Raw genomic sequence first — 22,977 nt, 5'->3', positions numbered from 1 at the left:
TACCCACGGCCACCAAGCTCCTTTCAGGGCTCTCTGTGTCTCTTCTTGTCCTACTTCCTGCTCTGGACCACCAGGTGTCCGCTGGGTCCACTGTTAATCAGGGTGAGCGAGACTTTGGTCAAATCTTCCACCACAGCTGCAGTTTGGAACTAAGCAGAGGGCCCGCTCCAGACAGAAGCATTCTTATTCCTGTGCTCCCCTGCCAGCTCCGGTCGGAGCCCTCCGTCCATGCCCACTCCCCACAGGTTCTGCTTGGAGTTCAGGCTCCAGGCAGCTGGCAGTGAGCTGCCCGAGCCCCTCAGTGAGGAGTGGGAGGTGGTGGATGCATCATCACTTGAACGTGGGATCATAACGACAACTTGGGGGTGATGTCAACATTATATGTTAAAAACAAACAAACCGTATTCTCCCCAGCAGATCTGCCCAACTTCAAAGTGTGCCGTAAGCCACCATCTTATACTTCCTTCAACTCTAGAATGGGAATCTAATAATCATGCTCACATTTTATGAGCCCTTAGAATACGCTGGATGGTCTGAACATGAGGAGAGGTAGTCTAGTATAGTGATGAGGAGAGGGTCTGAACTATAGCAAATAAGTATTCCATAAATGTTAAGTATTATTTTAAGTGATTTGATCTTTACAATCCTATGGGGTAGGGACTCTTATTACCCTTGTTTTACAGATAGGAAAAATGAGGCACAGAGAGGCCAAGAAACTTGATCAGACTTATTACCCAGCTACTAAGTGCAGCAGCCAGAAACCACATTTTCGACCATGACTTCATAGAGCCTCACTGTATCTGCACGCATGTTTTTAATGAAAAAAAAATTTTATCATCAATGTAATAACTGCTCAAGGTAGAGAATGACAAATTATAGAAAGTATAAATAAGAAAACTAATCATCCATATTCATGCTACCTAAGGGCAAATAGTGGTCATCAGACCTTGACATTTGCAGATTGAACTGAGACTGTTAGCCTACTTGGAAGCAATCTGAGACAGGCGTGGCACGGAGTACATTGTTGCTTTGTTGCGGCTGGCATTCGGCGTGGCTCTGCCGGGCATGTGTCACAGAGCTGTGTGATACCCCCTGCCGTCCCCCCAACCCAGCTTCACACTAGAATAAACGTTTTATCAGGGAAATTATATGCTCCAGTAGTGTTCTCAGCCAGAGATTTGGGAACTTCTCTGGACCTGTCTGTCCCTTGGGAATCTCAGGGACAGACAGGTCCAGAGAATATTGACTAGTATTCCCAGACTTCTGCCTATTTATTTATTTATTTATTTATTTATTTTTGCTGTACTCGGGCCTCTCACTGTTGTGGCCTCTCCCATTGCGGAGCACAGGCTCCGGACGCGCAGGCTCAGCGGCCATGGCTCATGGGCCCAGCCGCTCCGCGGCATGTGGGATCTTCCCGGACCGGGGCACGAACCCGCGTCCCCCGCATCGGCAGGCAGACTCTCAACCACTGCGCCACCAGGGAAGCCATGCCTATTTATTTTTAACAGAGTGGAGCACATGCTCTGTCCACCTAGTCTTGCTTTTTGCTTTGAATGTAAGCACTTTCTATGTTATTGCATATCTTTTGTAGACTTTTATTAATGGCTGGGTAATATTTCAGACATGAAAGGGCCATAATTGACTTATCCTTCCCTGTTGTTGACTGTTTTAGACTGGTTACAAACCATGTTGCAATATACATCTTTGTGCACATCTCTGTGCACCAGGTGATCCTTCGTGCTGTTTACCAAGTATTTCTGGCTCATCTTCTGAGCATGTGGTTTGCACTCATTCTGTCTCTTGAAGTTACTTACGTGTGACTTACACTGGCCAATAGGATGTGAGTAGGAATGACTGTGTGACATCTGGGTGGAAACCTTTAAGAACTGGTCTGTGATTTGCCACTTTCTTCTCCCTTTCCTGATAACCAGTGACTCTGCATTTGTGGAAACTGCATCAGCTTGGGTCCCAGAGCAAGGACATATGGAGCAAAACCCAAACCCCAAATCCAAACACTTGTGATAAACATGTAGTGTGTGCATGAAATAAATCTTTCTTGTTTAAAGCCACTGTGATTTTGAGGTTGCTTGTAATGCCAGCATAAGTTAGTGTACACCAGCTGAAACAATGCTGGAATCTGATACTGGTTTGCATTATTTTATAATGGTAGATTCCCGGGCATGGAATTACTGCGTTTTTGACATTTCAAAGCAATTTGCTTTCCAAGATATGCCAGTTTGCATCCCTCTGGCTCTATGAAATACCAAATTTATCCCATCCTTGCCAGTATTGAAAATTGTCAATTTAAAAAACAATTGACCATTTCATAGCTTAAAAATGACAGCTTACTCAAAATGCTTGTTTCTTTTTGCAGTATGCAAAGGATAGTTCTGGGGTGATCAATGTCATGCTGAATGGTTCAGAGCCAACAGGAGCCTATCCTGTAAAAGGGTAAGAATGCAGCACCAACATGTAAGACAAAGATGCCAAAATGTGTTTTTAGTTGTTTTCAACGGAGGCTTAAGAGAATCATTCACATCCCCAGTCTAATGCTTGCTTCTGTAAGATCAGGTAGAGAAAAACAATTGAATGACCTGGAGATCAGAACTATGTCCATACATTTATAAAACTAACAGCTGATGAATGCCTGAATGAAATAAGTAACCTAAAAATTAAAGCTAAAAAGTGCCTCCCGCAAAGCTTTAAAACAAAAGTAATGTGTAAGTCAACTAACATTGATATGGGAACAGTATCATATTGCTTTAGGACTTTAAGAAATGTCTTTCCTGTTTCTCAGGTTTTTTGCAGATTTTGAAATTCCCCACTTACAGAAGGATAAAATCACACGCATTGAGATCTGGGTTATGCATGAAATCGGGGGAACCAATGTGTAAGTTATGATGCTACTGATCTTTGTGCAAACCTGCTTTTCTTGGATGTAATATGATCCAGTCTGATTTACATTTACATTTCTGGGGAATCAATGGTCTTCTCTGTTTCTAATGTGGTGGGCAGAGAAAGGCAAAGGCTTGACTTTCTGGAAATGCCATGAGTCAGTCCTGAGCCCAGAGAGAAAACCTCCTTTATCCAGATACTCCTCTCAGCCTTTCTGAGTAGGTCATTTGTGTAGGTCAAAGCCAGTTTTTCTCCCTGGTCATTTAAAGCTCAAAAGCCTCACTGGGAGTTCACAGAATGGACTCATGGATCATGTAATGAAGACGTTCTTCTCAGAGAACAACCAGTTTCGCAGCTGGGTCTCAGGTAACTGGCCAAGGAAATATTTATGATCCATATTTTTCTCGGAAGCCGCTAACTCAAGTGGTTATATCAACTCAGATATCAAGCAAACTTGAACTCATCCTTCTCATCAACAAAGGGCAGTGCTGGCAAAACTAAAGATAAAAAACGTAAAGCCAGTTGGCTCAGAGACAAGCCAATAAGGCCAAGCCTGGTAAAAGCTGTGCAGCCGTGATGGTGCTTCAGAAGCAGCTGGGACCCTGTCCTTCAGAGCATTGAATCTACATTGGGGAAAGCGTTGAGTGGATGTGTTATTGAAAGAATGTTCTGGAAGAATCTTAGCAAATTCCCCACTTCAGGCCGCCAGGACCCCCTAAGACTCACCATATAATGAGTGATATTTTTTTTTCTCTTGGGCAGAAGATTAAATTTGCAAATGACTTATTACATAGTCATACCAGAATCTGCTCCTCTCTTCCCAGAAGACAACTTATACCTATTGTTGCATGAAAAACAATGTGTATTGTTTTTCTTGTTTCTGTGAGAAGTCGCTTTTTGTCTAGATATTATGCTTGCTTGTTGTTTTAAGGTATCTATCAGAGAAAGATTGTTCTTTGAATCTTTTTTTTTAAAAAACATCTTTATTGGAGTATAATTGCTTTACATTGTTGTGTTAGTTTCTGCTGTATAACAAAGTGAATCAGCTATAGGTATACATATATCCCCATATCCCTTCCCTCTTGCGTCTCCCTCCCACCCTCCCTATCCCACCCTCCGTATCCCACCCCTCTAGGTGGTCACAAAGCACCGAGCTGATCTCCCTGTGCTATGCAGCTGCTTCCCACTAGCTATCTGCTTTACATTTGGTAGTGTATATATGTCAATACCACTCTCTCATTTCTTCCCAGCTCATCCTTCCCTCTCCCCATGTCCTCAAGTCCATTCTCTACATCTGCGTCTTTATTCCTGTCCTGCCCCTAGGTTCTTCAGAACTATTTTTTTTTAGGTTCTATATATACATGTTTGCATACGGTACTTGTTTTTCTCTTTCTGACTTACTTCACTCTGTATGACAGACTCTAGGTCCATCCACCTCACTACAAATAACTCAATTTCGTTTCTTTTTATGGCTGAGTAATATTCCATTGTATATATGTGCCACATCTTCTTTATCCATTCATCTGTTGATGGACACTTAGGTTGCTTCTATGTCCTGGCTATTGTAAATAGTGCTGCAATGAACATTGTGGTACATGACTCTTTTTGAATTATGGTTTTCTCAGGGTATATGCCCAGTGGTGGGATTGCTGGGTCATGTGGTAGTTCTATTTTTAGCTTTTTTTTTTTTTTTTTTTTGCGGACGCGGGCCTCTCACTGTTGTGACCTCTCCTGTTGCGGAGCACAGGCTCCGGACGCTCAGGCTCAGCGGCCATGGCTAACGGGCCTAGCCACTCCACGGCACGTGGGATCTTCCCGGACCAGGGTACAAACCTGTGTCCCCTGCATCAGCAGGTGGACTCTCAACCACTGCGCCACCAGGAAAGCCCTATTTTTAGCTTTTTAAGGAACCTCCATACTGGTCTCCATAGTGGCTGTCTCGATTTACATTCCCACCAAAGTGCAAGAGGGTTCCCTCTTCTCAACACCCACTCCAGCCTTTATTGTTTCTAGATATTTTGATGATGGCCATTCTGACCAGTGTGAGATGATATCTCATTGTAGTTTTGATTTGCATTTCTCTAATGATTAGTGATGTTGAGCATCCTTTCATGTGTTTGTTGGCAATCTGTATATCTTCTTTGCAGAAATGTCTATTTAGGTCTTCTGCCCATTTTTGGATTGGGTTTTTTGTTTTTTTGATATTGAGCTGCATGAGCTGCTTGTATATTTTGGAGATTAATCCTTTGTAGTTGCTTCGTTTGCAAATATTTTCTCCCATTCTGAGGGTTGTCTTTTTGTCTTGCGTATGGTTTCCTTTGCTGTGCAAAAGCTTTTAAGTTTCATTAGGTCACATTTGTTTATTTTGATTTTCTTTGAATCTGTTTTTAATGAGATAAGGAAATTGCAATTCATTGTCATCTCAGCACATTATTCCTGTGTCAGGAGAGATAATAAAGGGGTAAGAACACCTGGTTGTCCACATCTGTGCCACAGGATGGAGGTGCAGGTCATGAGCTAAGAAAATGGGGCTCCCAAACTGCTTAGATTTTAGGAGAAAAAATCATAGAGAGTGAAAAATCACATGGCTGATAGCTAGTTGTGTTTAGCACTGCTTTGATTTCTTTTATTAAAAAAAAAAAAAGGTTAAATAACCCATTGACTGAGCTCTGTGTCTAGGTGTCCTGAAACCTCCATGTCATTGCTTACCAAAAAGTTCTAAGTAGTGAACTTGGCCCAGAGAAGGACATAGTCCCAGATTTTGGCAAGGTTCTAAAACATGATGTCACACAACACCTTACCCTCTTCATTCCCGTAATGCCTAGAGTTCCACTTCTGTGAAAACTTCCTCCAATGGCTCATTTCCTCCCTGTACACTCCCTCTCTGTTAATTTTATAGTGGGGAGGCTGTTCACCTTCCCACTCCAGGTAAACTGAGGCCGGATCCTGTCTGCAACGTGAATAACATACCTACTCATCACAGCTGGCAGTGTTGTACCCACCTCTCTTTGCCTTTATCAATCTGCCTGCTTAACTCTGACCGTCGAGAGGGCAAGAATCCTTGTTGATGAGAACGTGGGGAGATAGACATCTTATACTCTGTTGGGGTGGTCAACGTGGGGTTCAGTGTGGCAGTGCTGTCAAGAGCCTGAAAATGCATTCAAAACCTCGGTGACAGAAAACCTACTTTCAGGAATGTATGCTAAGGAAACAAATAATTAAGCATGTGTATGAAAATGAAACTTCAACAAGGTTTTTTTGTAGTGTCAATGACATTGCAATATAGGAATGAACCTTGGTCTTTAACAAGAGGCGACTGCTTTTATGAACTGTGTTCTGATTATGTAAGGTAGACCAGGCAGGAATTAAGAATAATGGCAGAGAGGTATATATGTATAGACACAGACATGGGCAAATGCATATTACAAAATGCGCTGGGCAACAGAATCACATTGAAATATTTTAAAAGTCTTGTGGGAATAAATATACTGTAAAAGTCTAGAATGATGTACACCAAAGTGTTAGCAGCAGTTATCTCTAGTGATGTGAGATTTGGGTTTTTTTCCCTTTTGTTGAGTTGAGTTTTCTAGTATTTTTTGACACGTATGTTTTTGTTTCCATTTGAAGCTTAACTTAATACACTCTGGGTTGAACAGGCTGGCACTCGCCTTTGGTCAGGCTCGGCGCACAAGCACAGTGCTGCGTTGACGGGTGGGGCTACGATGAGCCCTGTGGAGTACCGCGCATGCGCCGGCAGAAGCCCTCCGAAGGCGTGTGACTCGCAAAACTTCGGGCAGGTTTGAAGGCTCAGAGCACCCCGTCCTGGGCACCCGCGGCTTGACTGCCGGCAGCCTTTTTGGGTCCAGAGAATTTGCCACGTATTTCTCCAGAGAGGAGAACATCTAGGGAGCACACGGTCAAAATATTTTTTGATTAACACAGAAACAGCTCCCCCCATCCTCTTCTCCTTCTATTTTGATAGTTTTTATGTTTTTGTGTTTCAGGGAATCCTGTGGAGAAGGCAGTGTGAAAATCCTGGAAGAGAGACTGGAGAAAATGGGTTTCCAGTATAGCTGTATCAATGACTACAAGTAGGTGGCATATTATAGTCAGTGTATATATTCAAAGGAGGAGCAGAGGGTTGCCGAAAAGGTTTTTCAGAGATCAGCTCCAAAGGCCATGGAACTGTGCCTTCTGGGTTGTCACTGGGTGTGGGGACTGGGAGGGCCTTCCGGCCAGGGTTCCACCTGGTCCCCGCCCACTTCTGTCCAGAGTCCTTTTTAATGACGCTAAAGGACAGACAGCAGCCCTTTGTCATTTGTGTATGTCTAGTTTTCTCTTCACTCGCTTACTGCATGTGCGTCATCTGAGAACAGGGACTATGGTCCCTGCATCTCTGGATGCCACACTGCGCATGACATGTGCTAAGGTGGAGTTTGAGATACTTACAGAGAGATGCATGGTGACTGTGGACCAACAGGAAAAGCATCATAGCTACCATTTATTGAGCACGTTATGGGCCAGGCACTTTATATACGTATAATCAGAGATCGTTTCAGGGCATTCCTGATACTTGGAAATGTAGGTAAATTTGGCTCAAACCCTGCAACGGTTGAAAGCCCTCCCCTGGACTGGGAATTACTCACCTTGCTGCTTCCTTCTTCTCTCTGTGTCGGCACCTGAGTCTGCAGGCCTGTTTGTCTCCTTAGGGGCTAGAGTCCAACACTGCAAGGACTTAGTGGCTTTCCCGAACGTTTGTGGGTATGGCAGGGTGCACATTACATCTGCAGTCTTTGCCAGTGTCCGTGACCGTCCAGGCGGCCCTGTTGCCCTCTGCTGTCTCAGAAGTTCCATGGACCTGGTAACTGTCCCACCTGAGCAAAGCCCCTGGAAGTATGGGTCTCCCCCTACTCTGGACTCCCCAGGAGAACAAGCCCCTCAAAGCTGTTCTTCCACAGCTTAAGGCTGTACCATTTTACTCATCTATTATTGCTAATGCTCTCAGGAATCTCTCAAGTTAGGTGTTGTTATCACCCTCTTTTGAAAACAAAGTGAAGCACATACTCTTTTTTGGAAATATAATCTGTGTACAGAAAAAATGCAGAAACCGTAAGTATACAGGTGGATGAATTTTCACCAGTTCAACATACACATGTACCCAGCATGTAGATCAAGAAACAGGGCACAACCAGCACCCCTAGTCTCCCTTTGGCTTCCCTTTCAGGATCCCCACCTGCCTACAATAGTAACCACTCTCTAGACTTGTAAGAGCATAGGTTAGTTTTGTCTGTTTTTTCAAAATTTTATTTTTATTTACTTTTGGCTGTGTTGAGTCTTCGTTGCTATGCGCGGGCTTCCTCTAGTTGAGGCAAGCGAGAGCTATTCTTTGTTGTGGTGGGCAGGCTTCTCACCGCGGTGGCTTCTCTTGTTGTGGAGCACGGGCCATAGGCGTGCGGGCTTCAGTAGTTGTGGCACGCGGGCTCAGTAGTTGTGGCTCGCGGGCTCTAGAGTGCAGGCTCAGTAGTTGTGGCTCATGGGCTTAGTTGCTCCGCAGCATGTGGGATCCTCCCAGACCAGGGCTTGAACCCATGTCCCCTGCATTGGCAGGTGGATTCTTAACCACTGTGCCACCAGGGAAGCCCTAGTTTTGTCTATTTTTAAGGTTTATATAAATATCCGCTTTTCATGGATGGGTAAATTAAGTGTTAAGAGAGGTTGAGCAAGTTCCCAAAGGTCTCCACTCAGTGACAGAGCTGAATTTTGAATCCAGCATTGTGTGGCCCTGAAGATTCCTCTTTTCTTTCTACTATAGAACTCTAATTCTTAATCAAGGCATCAGATTTTAGTAAATTAAATAAAAGGTAATTCTTATTCTAAAACAGCTCAATGATAGAGAAAAATATGGCTAAAAATTCCACAGTTATGACCCCTTTGCTTTGGTCCAGGACCTCCCCCAAGGAGGCTGTCTTTTTATAAGTCATCAGGTCAAGTGTGGGAGCCCAGCCAGGGTCTCATTCCTGACTCACGGCTGTGAGCCTCAGGGTCTCAGCCTGCTTTTACTGGCTCGAGTTTACCCTACCAAAGCTGGTTTCAGGGCTCCTCCCTTGCCTGGCTCAGCCTCCCAACTCCCATTTTTGTACTGCTCGTGGGCTCTTTCTGTGTTAAGGTAGGGTTTTTATTGCTCCTGGGAGCCCAGAGGCGATAACAACAGGCTTAACATGGGAGAGCGAACAAGGTTAAAAAATCAGACTCAAGCTAGATGCCTCTCAAAATTCAGGTGACATTGACCTCTGTCCTGTGGCAGTTAAAAGTTCTCCCCAGAATTCCTGCAAATTTTGGCGATGTCTTTCTTCAAAGCCTCTCTTGTCTCTTGATTGTTTTCTCCTTAGTGCTGTATTGATCCAGACTCAGTGAAACTCAATGCATCTTTTTGGGGGGACGTAACACAGCAATAACAAACTACTCTTGTAAAAAATATCTGAATAGCGCTTCCCTGGTGGCGCAGTGGTTGAGAGTCCACCTGGCAATGCAGGGGACACGGGTTCGTGCCCCGGTCCAGGAAGATCCCACATGCCGCGGAGCGGCTGCGCCCGTGAGCCATGGCCGCTGAGCCTGCGCGTCCGCAGCCTGTGCTCCGCAGTGGGAGAGGCCACAACAGTGAGAGGCCCGGTAACACACACACACACACACAAAATCTGAATAGTGTAGACTGAGAAGTAGGGAGTCCTACGGAGGGGTCACATAGCGTGCCATAGACCGAACCTGTTTCCTGTTCTTCCAGAGTCCCCTCTGGTCCCCCTACCCAGAGATCCTTCCTTGGCCTTCCTCCCACTGTTACCTGGATCCTGTCTTCACTGCTGCTTTCCCTTCCCTCCTGGCTGCCTGGACCCCACATCTTCTACCTCTACTGTACAAGCAATTTAACTTTCTTCACTGAAGCCTGGGCACCAGCCATCACCTGTGTGCTTCGAGTCCAACCTGCCCAAAATTCTTATCAAGAGGTTTTTCCAAGCAAAATCATACATCCTTAACAGAAGTGGTTCCATGCTCGGGCTCTGGAGTGGAGGTTCAAGTTCAGCTCCACAGCTTGCTACTGTGAGAACTTGGGCAAGTTCCTCTGGGCAGCTTTCTCAACTGTAGATTGGAGATGATAATAGTACCTGCTTTGTTTGGCTGTTGTGAGGATTAAATGACATAATCTATGTAAAATATGTAATCAGATTTCTTGGTACATAGTAAGTGCTCAATAAATGCTAGCTAATATTTTTAAAAAGAAACTATGCTCTTCGAGGTCAAAGACTTTGTATCTCCAGTACCTTGCAGGCCCCCCCATAAATGTTTGATGAATGAAAGTCGTTAAAATAATCCCTTAAATATTACTTCTTTTCATTTTATAGACCAGTGAAGCTCTTACAGTGTGTGCAACACAGCACTCATCCTGACTGTGCCTTAAATTCGTAAGTGAATGTCTTAACCCAACTTCCGTGCTTCCCCAAAATAATCAGTCCGTACTATTTACAGAATGCTGGTGGATTGCAATATCATTTTACACCCACCCCCTAAAACGTCTGGCTGCAGAGTAAGACTGGTACTTCTACACTGCACTTCTCTTCATATCTGAGCTGCTGGGTTGGTGCAGGTTTGCTGAACATCTGTGCAGCTGAGCTGAATGAACCCCTGCCATGTACCACAGAGCAGAGTCTGCCCTGATGCCTCAGCTTCAGCACAAAGGCTGGGAATGGGGTGGCAGGAGGACCTATTAAAACTTATTTCTGTTGCCCTTAGAGATGACAGTTATTTTACCAGCAAAATGGGTTTATTTGGGAATAGCAGAGGAACTGCAGTTCGGGACAAGCAGGCTAGAGCAAAAGCCATAGACAAGTCCAATAAATGAAGGAGAGGAACTTTATTTTATAGAGAAAAAGGAGGAAGTAGGGAGAGGGTGTTTTGAATGAAAGTCCGTCAGAGAAAAGTGAGAATTCAAGGTGATGACAGTTTCTCATTGGCTGAGTTGCTGGGGTGGTCGATTTCTTACGGAAGATGCAGTGTACATCTCTCCTGCTGTGGCCTGTTGATGATTGATGATTGTTCCTGTGGATGATTCTGTTGGGGTCTGTAATCAACAATTCTTCCTATAGTTGATGAGTGGCACTGCATGAGAGCTCCCCCTTCTGACCTCCTGACTCCATTTAAGTGGTAAGGTTTACATTTCTCAATCCTAATGTATCTATTTTTAAAAATTAATTAATTTATTTGCTTTTATTTTTGGCTGTGTTGGGTCTTCATTGCTGTGCATGGGCTTTTTCTCGTTGAGGCAAGCGGGGGCTACTCTTTGTTGTGGTGCACGGGCTTCTCATTGTCGTGGCTTCTCTTGTTGCAGAGCACGGGCTCTAGAGTACGGGCTCTAGAGCGCAGGCTCAGTAGTTGTGGCGCATGGGCTTAGTTGCTCCGCAGCATGTGGGATCTTCCCGGGCCAGGGATCGAACTCGTGTCCCCTGCATTGGCAGGCGGATTCTTAACCACTGTGCCACCAGGGAAGCCCTATACTATTAGTATAAATAATAGTATACATAGGATTCTGCAATGTGCTTTTTTCGCATAATAGTGTCTTGGTGTTGTTTTCCTATCTGTGGTGTTCTGTTGTGTGCGCACATCATGATTTATTTAACCCATTGCCCATAGGTGGACATTTAGATTGTTTCCAGTATTTAGCTATCATCAACCGTGAATAAGATGAAGCCTTTTCCCTCTACTTCCATTTCCTCAGAGTAATTTCCTTCAACATTTTGGTCCATCTCTCCCATACATCCCAGTACACACACATACACATATGTTACCAGGCAGAGATGTTCATGTATTTGTTTTTGGTTTGGTCTTATTTTCATTTATTTACTTGCCTCTGTTTTTGTACAAAGAGCAGTCATGCTGGACAGACTGTTCTGCTGTGGCCCCTTTTCACTTAACGATATAAGGACGTCATCCTTTTCTGTCTGTGCGTACTTTCTGACTCCGTCTTTTAGTGGCTGCGGAGTGTTCTGTAGGATGGCCACTCGCCATTTATGTAACCATTTTTCAGTCATAGGCTGACTTCATTGTAGGTTGTGGTTGTAGTTGTTTATTATTATAAACAATGCTGAAATATAATCCTTGATTGCATGCCTTGAGCTCTTGTTCAAGTGTCTGCATAGGAAAGATTACCAGAAAGGGAGTTGCTGGGTCAAAGGATGTATTTTTAGTTTGAATTTTGATATGTTTCAACAAAGCTGCCCCAGTGTGCACTCCCACCAACAGTACATGGCAGGTGCCCCTTTCTCCCCTTCTTCACTAACCCTGGGTATTATCTGTACTTGTACCTGTATCTATACCTAATTTTAGTCAGTCTTCTGGATAAAACATGATGCTTTATTGTTGTTCTTTTGGTTTTTTTTTGTTTTTTTTTTTTTTTGCGGTACGCGGGCCTCTCACTGTTGTGGCCTCTCCCGTTGCAGAGCACAGGCTCCGGACTTGCAGGCCCAGCGGCCATGGCTCACGGGCATAGCCGCTCCGCGGCATGTGGGATCTTCCCGGACTGGGTCACGAACCCGTATCCCCTGCATCAGCAGGCAGACTCTCAACCACTGCGCCACCAGGGAAGCCCTGTATTGTTGTTTTGATTTGTGTTGGCAGGAAGATTTCATATGCCAACACCTGAGTTCTCTTCCCTTCCTTTCCTATCTGCTAAAATTGTATGTACCTTTAAGGACCCAACTCCAAATGTCCCTTTGTCTGTAAGGCTTTCCTAATTCTGTAGGTGGATGTAAGACTCCCTTCTCTGTGCTCCATGGACTTTGTGCACAACCCAACTGCAGCACTTCCCTCTCTCCAGTCATGTTGTAATTCATTCCTCACCATCTGTCGCCAACACTCGACGTAGAGATTGCATGAACTTCCTCTTTGCGTGTCTCATCACAATTGCACAGAGTAGGTGCTTCATAAATGTCTGTAGGGTCCATTTCTCCATCTAGAAGGAGAAGAGAACTAATCTGGGCTGGACATCAACTGTATGCCAGGGGCTGTGCTGTGTGCATTGCATAGAACATTCTGTTCATCCTTCTAACTAGTTCATTAGATAGACACAGAGCGGGGAGAGAAAGACAGACAGACAGACAGGCAGAGAGACTGCTCATCATCCCCATATAGCTCTTCTTCCCATCTTCATTTAGTAATAGAACCCTTGAATGTTAGTTGGCCTCATGGTTGCCAAGAATAACAATTGTACTTCCCAGCCTCTCTTTCCTCTGTGACCGAGTGATGTGGGTGACTTGAAAGGAAAGAACATTCATTCCCTCCCCCTTTGTTGGCTGGTGTATGGACCCAGAAGGTGTGGTGATGGGCCACCTTCGCTGGGCATGGCAGAGCATGCCATAGACGGAGGCTGGGTGCCCCCTACCATGGAAACACAGATCAGCCTGCACAGTTACAGAGAGAGAGACAAACATCTGTCTTGTCTAAGCCCCTGGGATTTGGGGTCCTTTCAACAGTAACCAAACCTATATCTGAACCGATACAGATAGGTTCTGTTACCCTCATTTCAGGGGTGTAGAAACTCTGGCTTAGGGAAGATAATGAAGGATTTGCCCAAGAAAAGACTACCCAGCCAGTGAGTGGGTCTGAAGCGAGTCTATGAGGTTTCCAGAATTCACCCTGGCGACTGTTAGGCTCTTTTGACTAGAAATTGGGATAAGAGATCCACCAACACCAGCATGTGTCCCAGGGTGGCTGGTGAGGTTGAGTCCTCTCCCACTCTCTGCTGTTCACTGTCTGTGAATTAGGCACGCATGTTTTTGAGTCCTCTCACAGGAAGTAAAGAACAGTCTGTGTACCTGGGTCTTCACTTTCCTCACCTGAGAATGAAATCCACTCTCCTGTCCCTTCTGCTCAGAAACCTTCAACGTTCCCTGCTACCGAGTCTGAACTTCTGGCTTGGCCTTCCTGGTTATAAGAACCTCCTTCTAAACACACCACCCACTGCTCCCCACTAGAAACTTTCACTGCAAGCTTGGATCCACTTCCCTGAAGACACCCTGTGCTTTCCTGCCCACAGTCCTGTGGACACTGACCCTTCTGGCCATGGTGAGAGCAATGCAGTTGGAGTCAGATGACCTGAATTTGACATTTTTCTCATCTACAAAACTGAAATAATGGGAACTGCCACATGGGTTTGTTGTGAAGACGGCGCCCAACCTCCCTTCTAGACAGGATACTAGAAAGACTCCCCGGAGCCTGGACCCAGGCGCAGGCTTCAGGTTCCTAAAGTTCAAGTAAGGAGCACATTGGTCGAAACTCATAATCGCAAAGCATCGCACACCAGATCCAGGTAGCTCAGCAGAAATGGGATGTGTTGAAGGATATTGGGTCACTCAGAGTCTTCCTGGGAGAGCCAGAGGAGCGGGGCTGGAGGCTATGCCAAAGTCCCACCCAGAACTGCCCTGGGGGAGATCCCCCTGCAGCCTGTTGGGCACAGACACCGTAGAGAGTTCCTATGATGCGCGTGCCTGGATGCTCCTTCTAGAATGTCTGCCACGGCTGCCTCGGAGAGCTGGTGCCAGGGCACCCCCAGCGACAATGAACCCTCAGTGGCATCCGCTGTTTCAATCTACTCTGCCCACAGCTATACCCAGATGTGGGTACATCTGGTTGGCAGAGTTTTGGGCACGTGTTTGTGCTCTAACTCCAGGGAGGTTGGGAAATTGCATCTCTGCTTTAAATCCAGTCTCACGGCTTTAAATCTCATCTGTATGCTGGTGACTCCAAAATGAGTATTTCTATAGTCCAGGCCCTGTACTGAGCGCCACACTTGTATATTCAGCAGTTTACTCTGATGTCTAATAGATATTTCAGATGCAACACATCCCAAACCGGACTGAATTGACCCAGGATGGTAGGCTGAGTCATGGCATCCAAAGATAGGCAGGTCCTAATTCCTGGAATGAGTGGATTTTACTTTATATTACAAGGGGCTTTGCAGATACGATGAAGTTAACGATCTTGAGGTGGGGAGATTATTCTGGACTATCCTGGTGGGCTCTGCATGTAATGTAAGTGTCCTCATAAGAACAAGGCAGAGGGAGATTTGGTTCAAGAGGAGGGGAAGGCAATGTGGTGATGGAAGCAGAGATTAGAATGATATACTTTAAAGGTAGATAAAGGTCAAGGACACAGAGTCTCCCCTCAGGAGATTTTCCAAAAGGAAGCAGCCCCACTGACACCTCGACTAACCCTGGAAACTGGTTTCAGACTCTTGACCTCCAGAACTGTAAGAGAATAAATAAAACTGTGGTGTTTTGAGCCACTGAGTTTATTACAGCAGCAACGGGAAACTAATACACCCCTCAGTTGGTCTACCCATACATCCCTGTCTCAATTGATGGTAACGACCCACCTTTCCAAAAATCTCCAAGCGCCTGTTCCTAAAATCTTAGCGCCATTCTTGATGCCTTCCCTTCTTTCACCCTTCGGCAAAAAATCCTGTTGATTCAACTTACAAATTTTATGGAAAATCCCATCATCTACTGTGACCAGCCTGGTCTGAGCCACTGGGCCTCTTTGAAACCCAGCTACTAAGAAGTTAGCCTTTTATTTTTATTGTTTATTAGGGAAATCTCAAACATGCACATAGTATAAGGAATAGTCCTTTAAAAATTCAGTCATGTCACTCATCTGCTCACAGCCCTGCAGTCAGTCCCACATCACTCAGAGTTAATGCCAAACAGCCTTCCCAGGACCCCCAGCCCCACTTGTCTCCAACTTTTTTCTTCCTCCCCTTCCCTCACTGGGCCTCAGCCACAGTGACCTCCTGGGACTTGACAGCACATTCCCACTACAGGGTCTTGGTCGCTGTTTTCTCTGCCCGGAAGTCCTTCCCCATGTGGCCAACTCACTCACTCACTGTGTTTGCTCACATCTCAGCTCCCTGAGGCAACCTTGACCTCTGTGTTTAAAGCTGCAGCCTGCACCGTCAGCTCTGGCTCTGCAAACCCCCTCATGTTGCTCTACTTTTCTTTTCTATAGTGTTTGTTTATCATCTTCTGACTTATTTGCTTGTTAAGTTTGTTTTTTATTACCTGTTTCCCATCTGTTAGAACATCAACTCGTCTTTTCCTTGTTCTGTTCGCTGATGAATGTGACTCAAGAACCTAGGAGGGAGCCTGCAGCCTGGTAGGCACTGAGGAACGAATGAATGAGTGAACAAATGATTGATTTTTCTACCCTGGGGAGGCACAGATTTGAGACAAAGGATGTTGAAAGGGGCTGGGCAACTGAAGGGAATGACACGGGTCCTGTGAGAGTTTGTCCTATAAGAAGTGAGCAGGGGCAGCATGTGTAGAAGTAACAGATTTTGATTGTAAGAAACAGAATCCAGCTGTGGCTCATGTAGGTGGAAAAAAGGGGAATAAAGTTGTTGGGGGGATTTAATAGAAGAGACTCTCCAGTGAGCAGGGGGCCTCATAAGGTCTGGAGAGGTAAATGTCCTTATTGTTACTGTGTAACTTAGGTCTTTCTGGTTTTACTCTGTCTCCTTAAACACACTTTAAACTTTATGCAGATACAGATGGTGTAAAGTTCCTTCCTGTAAAACCTGTTGCACCCTACACTGCCATTCCCAAAATAGGCAAGTGGGGCCACCCTGGCACTGGTGCCTGCTTTTCCCTCCCCTGCTGCAGGCTCTGTACGGTGAATGAGGGCAGCTCTCCTCACCAGTCTTCAGGTCTTTCTGAGCACTTTGCCCATGTCAGCCTGTCAACCTGGTCTTCGGAGTCATCATCTCATTACATCCAACCACATTCTTGGAAGGTGGGCAGTTTGATCACCATTAGTGATGCTGAGGTTCAGAGAGGTTAAGTGACCCCTTAAAGTCACTCAGGACTGGCTAGAGGCAGAAGTGGCACCCAGGTCTGTCGGTGTGTAAAGTCCTTGCTCTTCCCACTGAACCACACTGCCTCCAGATGTTTCTGGGGTTCACACCACAGCAGAGAAGTAAGAGGTTTATAGTTCCTGACCTGTTCTTTCCTTCTTTGGGCATTCTTTCAGTGACTGTTGAACAGATTTATTTATGACAGTTCTTTCCCAAGTCCACTGAACGTCAAGAATAAAACCCTCTTTCACGCTTTGCTGAGGTTTTCTCCACTTTCATTACTTTGGAAGGAATTTTACTAATCTCCTTTAAAAGTGATTTAGCAACGAATACTGGTAGATAATTTACAGAAGAGGAACCATCAGTGGCAAATATGAAACATTATTTTATTGATCTAATAATAATGAACTACACATTCAATAAGGGACAATTTCCATCTCAACTTCTTTAACATACCGTGACAAAAAATAGCAGAAAAAAGTATATATATATGTATTTTTTGCGGTACGCGGGCCTCTCAGTGTTGTGGCCTCTCCTGTTGCGGAGCACAGGCTCCGGACCGCAGGCTCAGCGGCCATGGCTCACGGGCCCAGCCGCTCCGCGGCACGTGGGATCTTCCCAGACCGGGGCTCGAACCCGCGTCCCCTGCATCAGCAGGCGGACTCTCATCTAGTGTGCCACCAGGGAAGCCCAGCAGAAAAATATTTTAAAGATGTTATTCAATGCTTGATGGGAGAACAACTTGATAATATGTATCAAGAATTATAAAAATATTCATAATCTTTGACCTAAGTCAGACTTTAGGTACCCTATTCTAAAGACATGACTCAAAATATAGATTCAACCTACATGCTCACAGATGTTCACAAACAATTCTTTATTATGCAGTATCAGAAGTGCAAACATTGAGAGCTGGAGCTAAGTATTCAAGGGTACGAGAATGGTTACATCAAAGGGTTATACTTACTACATGGAATAGAATGTAGCCATTAAAAACAATCGTAGGTGGTTTATGTCAGTTATATCTCCATAAAGCTGGGGGTGAAGGTGAAACAACCGTAATCACGATAATCATGCAGCAATATGGAAAAATTCTCACAAACAATTAAAGTGAAAAACACGTAGAAAACAACTTTATATGCTTATAGGTTATAATATTGGCCAAAAATTCAGTAGATGGATAATCTACAGGATTGGTGAGGCTATGAGAAAACAGACGTACTCGTGTTACTGACATAGGGTTTGCTGTGTCAGTCAGGGTCCAGGGAAAACATCAGATTTCCCATCTTGCCCTGAATTCTCTCTCCAAAATGTGTTCCCCCGCTGTGCCCTGGCCTTAGGCCACAGAAGTGGGATGGCAAATTTCACTTGCTTAGGAATAATGGGGTAAAAGACTTTGAACCTGCAAAAGTTTAGGATCCAAATCGCATTATTTTTGTGGTAAGTTTAGGAACAATCTGTACTTTTGATATTTAATTTATTTACATCATCTTAATTTATTTACAACATTTTAGAGAGTTTATCATTTAAGAATAGCTCTTGGAATAGCCCTGTGATTCCAATATAAGTGTAACTATTAAATAACTGATTTAAAAAAAACAAAAAAACTTATTTCAGACTTAGGATTTTTAGTTGAAAGTTATAAGAGAATTTTACTAAGTTTTTAATCAGTACTGGAATGTTTAAGAGAATTAAGATTAAATTTTATACATTTATTAGATTTACTAGAATTAAGTATTCGAGAAGGTTTTGCTCACTTAAAGTCATTTAAAATATTTTATAAAGAAAATGTAATGTGTTAAAATGTAAGTTTAAAATAATTTAACCTAAAATAACTTGAGTTTAAAATATTCAGGAAATTGGAATAATTGTGAAGCCCCCTTAAAAGTTATTATCAGAGTTGACTAGGCTTTTAAATTAGAAGAATACTATTCATAAATTAACTAGAAAAGTGTATGGGAAAGTCAAGCTTTTGAATTTATAAATTTAATAGTTAGAATTAATTTTTAAAACCAAAGTAACTGCAAATAATGTGCTTTTTCTCTGCATAAACACCACCCTCAAGCAAAGCCTCACAGTGACATGAAAAGCTTAAGCTAAAATGTGACAAGTGGACCCATGCATCTAAAGTGAAAGAAAACAAAATTATATTCTGTTTGTGCATGATAATAGATGTAAATGATAGAAATAGATCTAAGATAAACTCCCAATGGCTAGGGAAGGGAGTGAGAACTGGAAAAAGACGAAGGGAGACTCATTATTACTGTTTAGTTCTGTATTATTTTATTTTCTTAAAAAGTAAAAGTAAATTTGTCTTTGTCTTAATTGGTTAATTATTTAACAGCAAAAACACTAATCAGTTTTGAATGAACTGTCTGGAACATTAACTGAATTAGAAGTGCAATTATAGAAAATGTCCAGCAGGAGGAGCCCTAGTACAAATTTGTGGGCTGCTCGAGATTCCTTTAGCAAAAAAGGGGCGAATAGCACTCATATGGAGTAAGCAACTTTCAAGGACCCCAGCCACTAGTCAGGATCCAGGGAATAAAAACCTCAGATTGTTTCATAATTTTAAAAGTTTGTTTTTTAATTGTTTTCAAAGAATTCAGTAATTTCTGTTTTTAAAAATCTGGTGGTCAGACCCTATTTGCTATGACCAGAGTCCCTATTTTGGCCAGATCCTCTCTCAGTGTCTTTATGTCATGACTGGTTTTTCCTCACCAGTTAAACTGTGATGATGTAATGTCCATCAATAGGGAAGTTGGGGAACTTTATGGTACATCCATACAATCAGAATTCACCCATGAGGAAGAATGAATAAACTCCACGTGTACCGATATGGAAGTATGTGCAAGATGTGCTGTTGGGTGAAAAAACAAGTTGTAGATTCCACTTGTACTTAGATACAAGGATATGTGAGTCTGTGTGTGTGTGTGCGTGGGAGTGTGTGTGCACACACGTGTGGGGGGGGGAGTGTGTATCGCATTCCTGGAAGGACAAATCAAAACTATCAAGGATGATTCTCTATGGAAAGTGGGAATAGGGAAGCTAAGAAGCCTTTACTTTTCACTTTGTAACTTTCTGTACTAGGTATTTTATTTATCTATTTGTTTATTTATTTTTGGCTGCATTGGGTCTTCATTGCTGCGCGTGGGCTTTTCTCTAGCTGTGGCGAGCCGGGGTCACTCTTTGTTGCAGTGCGTGGGCTTCTCACTGCAGTGGCTTCTCTTGTTGCAGAGCATGGGCTCTAGGCGCGTGGGCTTCAGTAGTTGTGGCATGCAGGCTCAGTAGTTGTGGCTCGCGGGCTCTAGAGCACAGGCTCAGTAGTTGTGGTGCACGGGCTTAGTTGCTCCGCAGCATGTGGGATCTTCCAGGACCAGAGATCAAACCGGTGTTCCCTGCACTGGCAGGCAGATTCTTAACCACTGCGCTGCCAGGGAAGTCCCATGTACTATTTAAATTTTCTGCAGTGTGCGTATATGTTTTTGAAAGTAGGTGTCATCCACCAATACTGACGTGTTTTCTATTTCCTTTTTAATTTGCAGGGCAGCAACCTCTACTCAAAGAGAAGCCCTGTCCCTTTATGCAGAACGAAGTGCCAGCTTTGTCTTTCCTCTCATAGTGGCTTTGGCTTCAGTTGCTCAGATGTAATAACTAGAAACTCAGCTATGTTGCACTAAGCAGCCTGCAGTCCTGAAACCTGCCCTTGCCCAGTCATCCTTCTTGTTCTGTGTACGCCAGGTGACTCCATTGTCTAAAGAAGCTTCCTGCTGGGAAAACAATGTCCTGAAATGGGTTTTGAATGATATACACGGTCAGGATTTCAGAAATTAAGCTAGTTCTATTTAACCGGTTAAAACTACTGCATTAACAATTTGATTGACATATATACACTACTATGTATAAAATAGATAACTAATGAGAACCGATTGTACAGCACAGAGAAAAAGAACTACTGCATTAGAATTAAAGCTAGTTATTATTTTCTTATTTTCATAATGATACAACATATTGAGGCTCAGACTGTTTGTTATATAAGCAAACATTTTAAGAAAATTTTGGTAGAATTGTATGTATATATATTTATATTTTCTTATACAACCAGCAGGGCACACTGCATGTTTGTTGATAGCTTCAAATATATGTATACTATATAAGTGTATTCATACATGCTTGGTAGGCAAAGAGTTATGTATAATGACATCCATTTAAGGCTTATTTATAATGAGGGGGAACTAAACATTCTACTAATAGGGAACTCTTTGCATATGTTTTGGTATATCTGTAGGATGGAATATTATTCAAATAGGAAAAGTTATGTTTACCAGCCCAAATGTCCTTCATCTGGTGAATGGATAAACGAACCTTGGTATATCTATACAGTGGAATACTACTCAGCAATAAAAAGTAACTAACTATGGATAAATGCAGCAGTGTGGGCGAGGCTCAGTTGCAGCATGCCAAGTGAAAGAAGCCAGACCAGAAGGCTACATACCGTATAATTCTGTTTACAGGACATTCTGGAAAAGGTGAAACTATAGGAATGGAGAACTTTTTGGTTTCAGGGTTAAGACTAGGGGGAGGGGCTAACTGAAAAGGAGCATCCTGAGGGAATTTGAGGGGAGTGACAAGACTGTTCTGGATCACTGGCTATGGTGGTGGCGACAGGAATCTATATTTGCCAACACTCAGAACTGTATGCCATAAAGTCATTTCACTGTTTGTAAATTAAAAATTTTCAAAGAACATTTCGTGACATAGAAAAATGCCAGCGATCGGTGTAAGACATAGGACATAAAAGTGTTTATACGATCTAATTGTCTAAAATATAATACAAATGTAACATTGTGGATGTATGTTTGTATTATACGCATATTGTAAATGAATGAAAGGAAAAGAAATAAGCCCAAAAGCGGAGCAGTGATCTCTGGAGAATGTTCTTATTAGTGATCCCTATTCTTGACTTTTGACTTTTTGTGTTTTCCAAATTTTCTCTAATGAGCATGCATTACTTTTCTAATCAGAAAAAGAGAAATAAACACATACATCATCTACGTGTGGTAATTTGACACAACACAAAACATTTCCAAAAGAGGAAAAGAAAACCAAAACTCCTCACAGACACTTCCTGTTCTTACTCCCTTTTTCACCTAAAGTGAGCATGGGAGCTTTAGATGTGAGAACTCGCAGATTCTCGTGCCCCAGCGGCCAGCAACTGGGAGTGAGAGCTCTCACATTCTGTCGTTTCCTGTAAACCTCTGGAGAGAAAAAGAATTGCCCATTGCGGGCAGAGCCATTCCTCAAACCTGCTGCCCTGACTGCAGAGCTCTTTCTTCCTCCTGACAGAGCCTCTACTCCATTTTATGTAACCACTTGCCCAAGTGTTCACTGTAAAGCTGGGAATCCTCACAGCTTGATTGTTTTATATAACACACATTTACAATTCAATCTCGTGCGTTTTTAGAGATCACTTCAGACACTGCGCTGGGCAGGGAATCTCACTGGGAATGATTGCACAGGTCTCCCAACTAGCTCCCTGTGCCTCCAATCTCTCTCTCTCTTGGTTCCTTCTTATCTCCCATCACTACCCCTCTCTTGTGGGGTCTACACACTCAGCCGCCCCACACCGTGGTGCTCATTCCAGGGTTCGGGAGAGGGCAGGTCCCTTGACCATCACCATCAGTCACCTTCATCATCTCCATCATCTTAACAGTCATCATCACCACCATCATTATCACCATCATCATCACCATGCCTAGTATTTATTGAGTTCTTACCATGAACCGGTCACTGTTTCAAGTTTTAATCATTCTTTGAATTCTCATTACTATCCTTATTTTGCAGATGAGAAAACTGAGGCTTGACAAGGTTAAGTCACTTCTGCAAGGTCACCCAGTTAGTAATGGAGGAGAAGTGTTACAACCAGGTGGACTGACTCCATCATTGAGGTGCTTTTCTCCATCTGCTGCACTAAATAAGGCCCCAGGAATGTTAACAACACTTGGATTCTGCTCCAGAACCCTCCGAACTCACTTCCCCCTTCCTCTTTCTATTTCCTCAGTCTTCTTAGATCTCCAACCCCACACTCCACCTACCATTTATGTCTTTGCTTTTCTTTTGCACTTTGACACCAGTCTCTCTTGTCCCAAACTGAACTCCCATCTTTTCTACACCTGCATCTCTCC

At 43.6% G+C, this 22,977-nt stretch overlaps 1 protein-coding gene across 1 annotated transcript in view; it reads left to right on the top strand.

The window, feature by feature from the left end:
- BST1 (bone marrow stromal cell antigen 1) overlaps positions 1–21,793 on the top strand; it is a gene marked incomplete at its 5' end in the record, with an annotated part of 29,337 nt that extends 7,544 nt beyond the window's left edge. The window contains 5 exons of the mRNA XM_082653394.1: positions 2,378–2,454; positions 2,801–2,893; positions 6,903–6,989; positions 10,296–10,355; positions 20,338–21,793. Of these exons, the coding sequence (XP_082509520.1) occupies positions 2,378–2,454; positions 2,801–2,893; positions 6,903–6,989; positions 10,296–10,355; positions 20,338–20,443 (423 nt within the window). The 3' untranslated portion in view covers positions 20,444–21,793. The remainder of the gene's footprint in view (positions 1–2,377; positions 2,455–2,800; positions 2,894–6,902; positions 6,990–10,295; positions 10,356–20,337) is intronic.
- Positions 21,794–22,977: the final 1,184 nt, after the last annotated feature.

This window comes from Grampus griseus, assembly GCF_964374135.1.
Source record: "Grampus griseus genome assembly, chromosome: 4".
NCBI classification, from domain to species: Eukaryota; Metazoa; Chordata; class Mammalia; order Artiodactyla; family Delphinidae; genus Grampus; species Grampus griseus.
The sequence above is the reverse complement of the archived record's forward strand: the minus strand, read 5'-3'. Positions and strand labels throughout refer to the sequence as shown.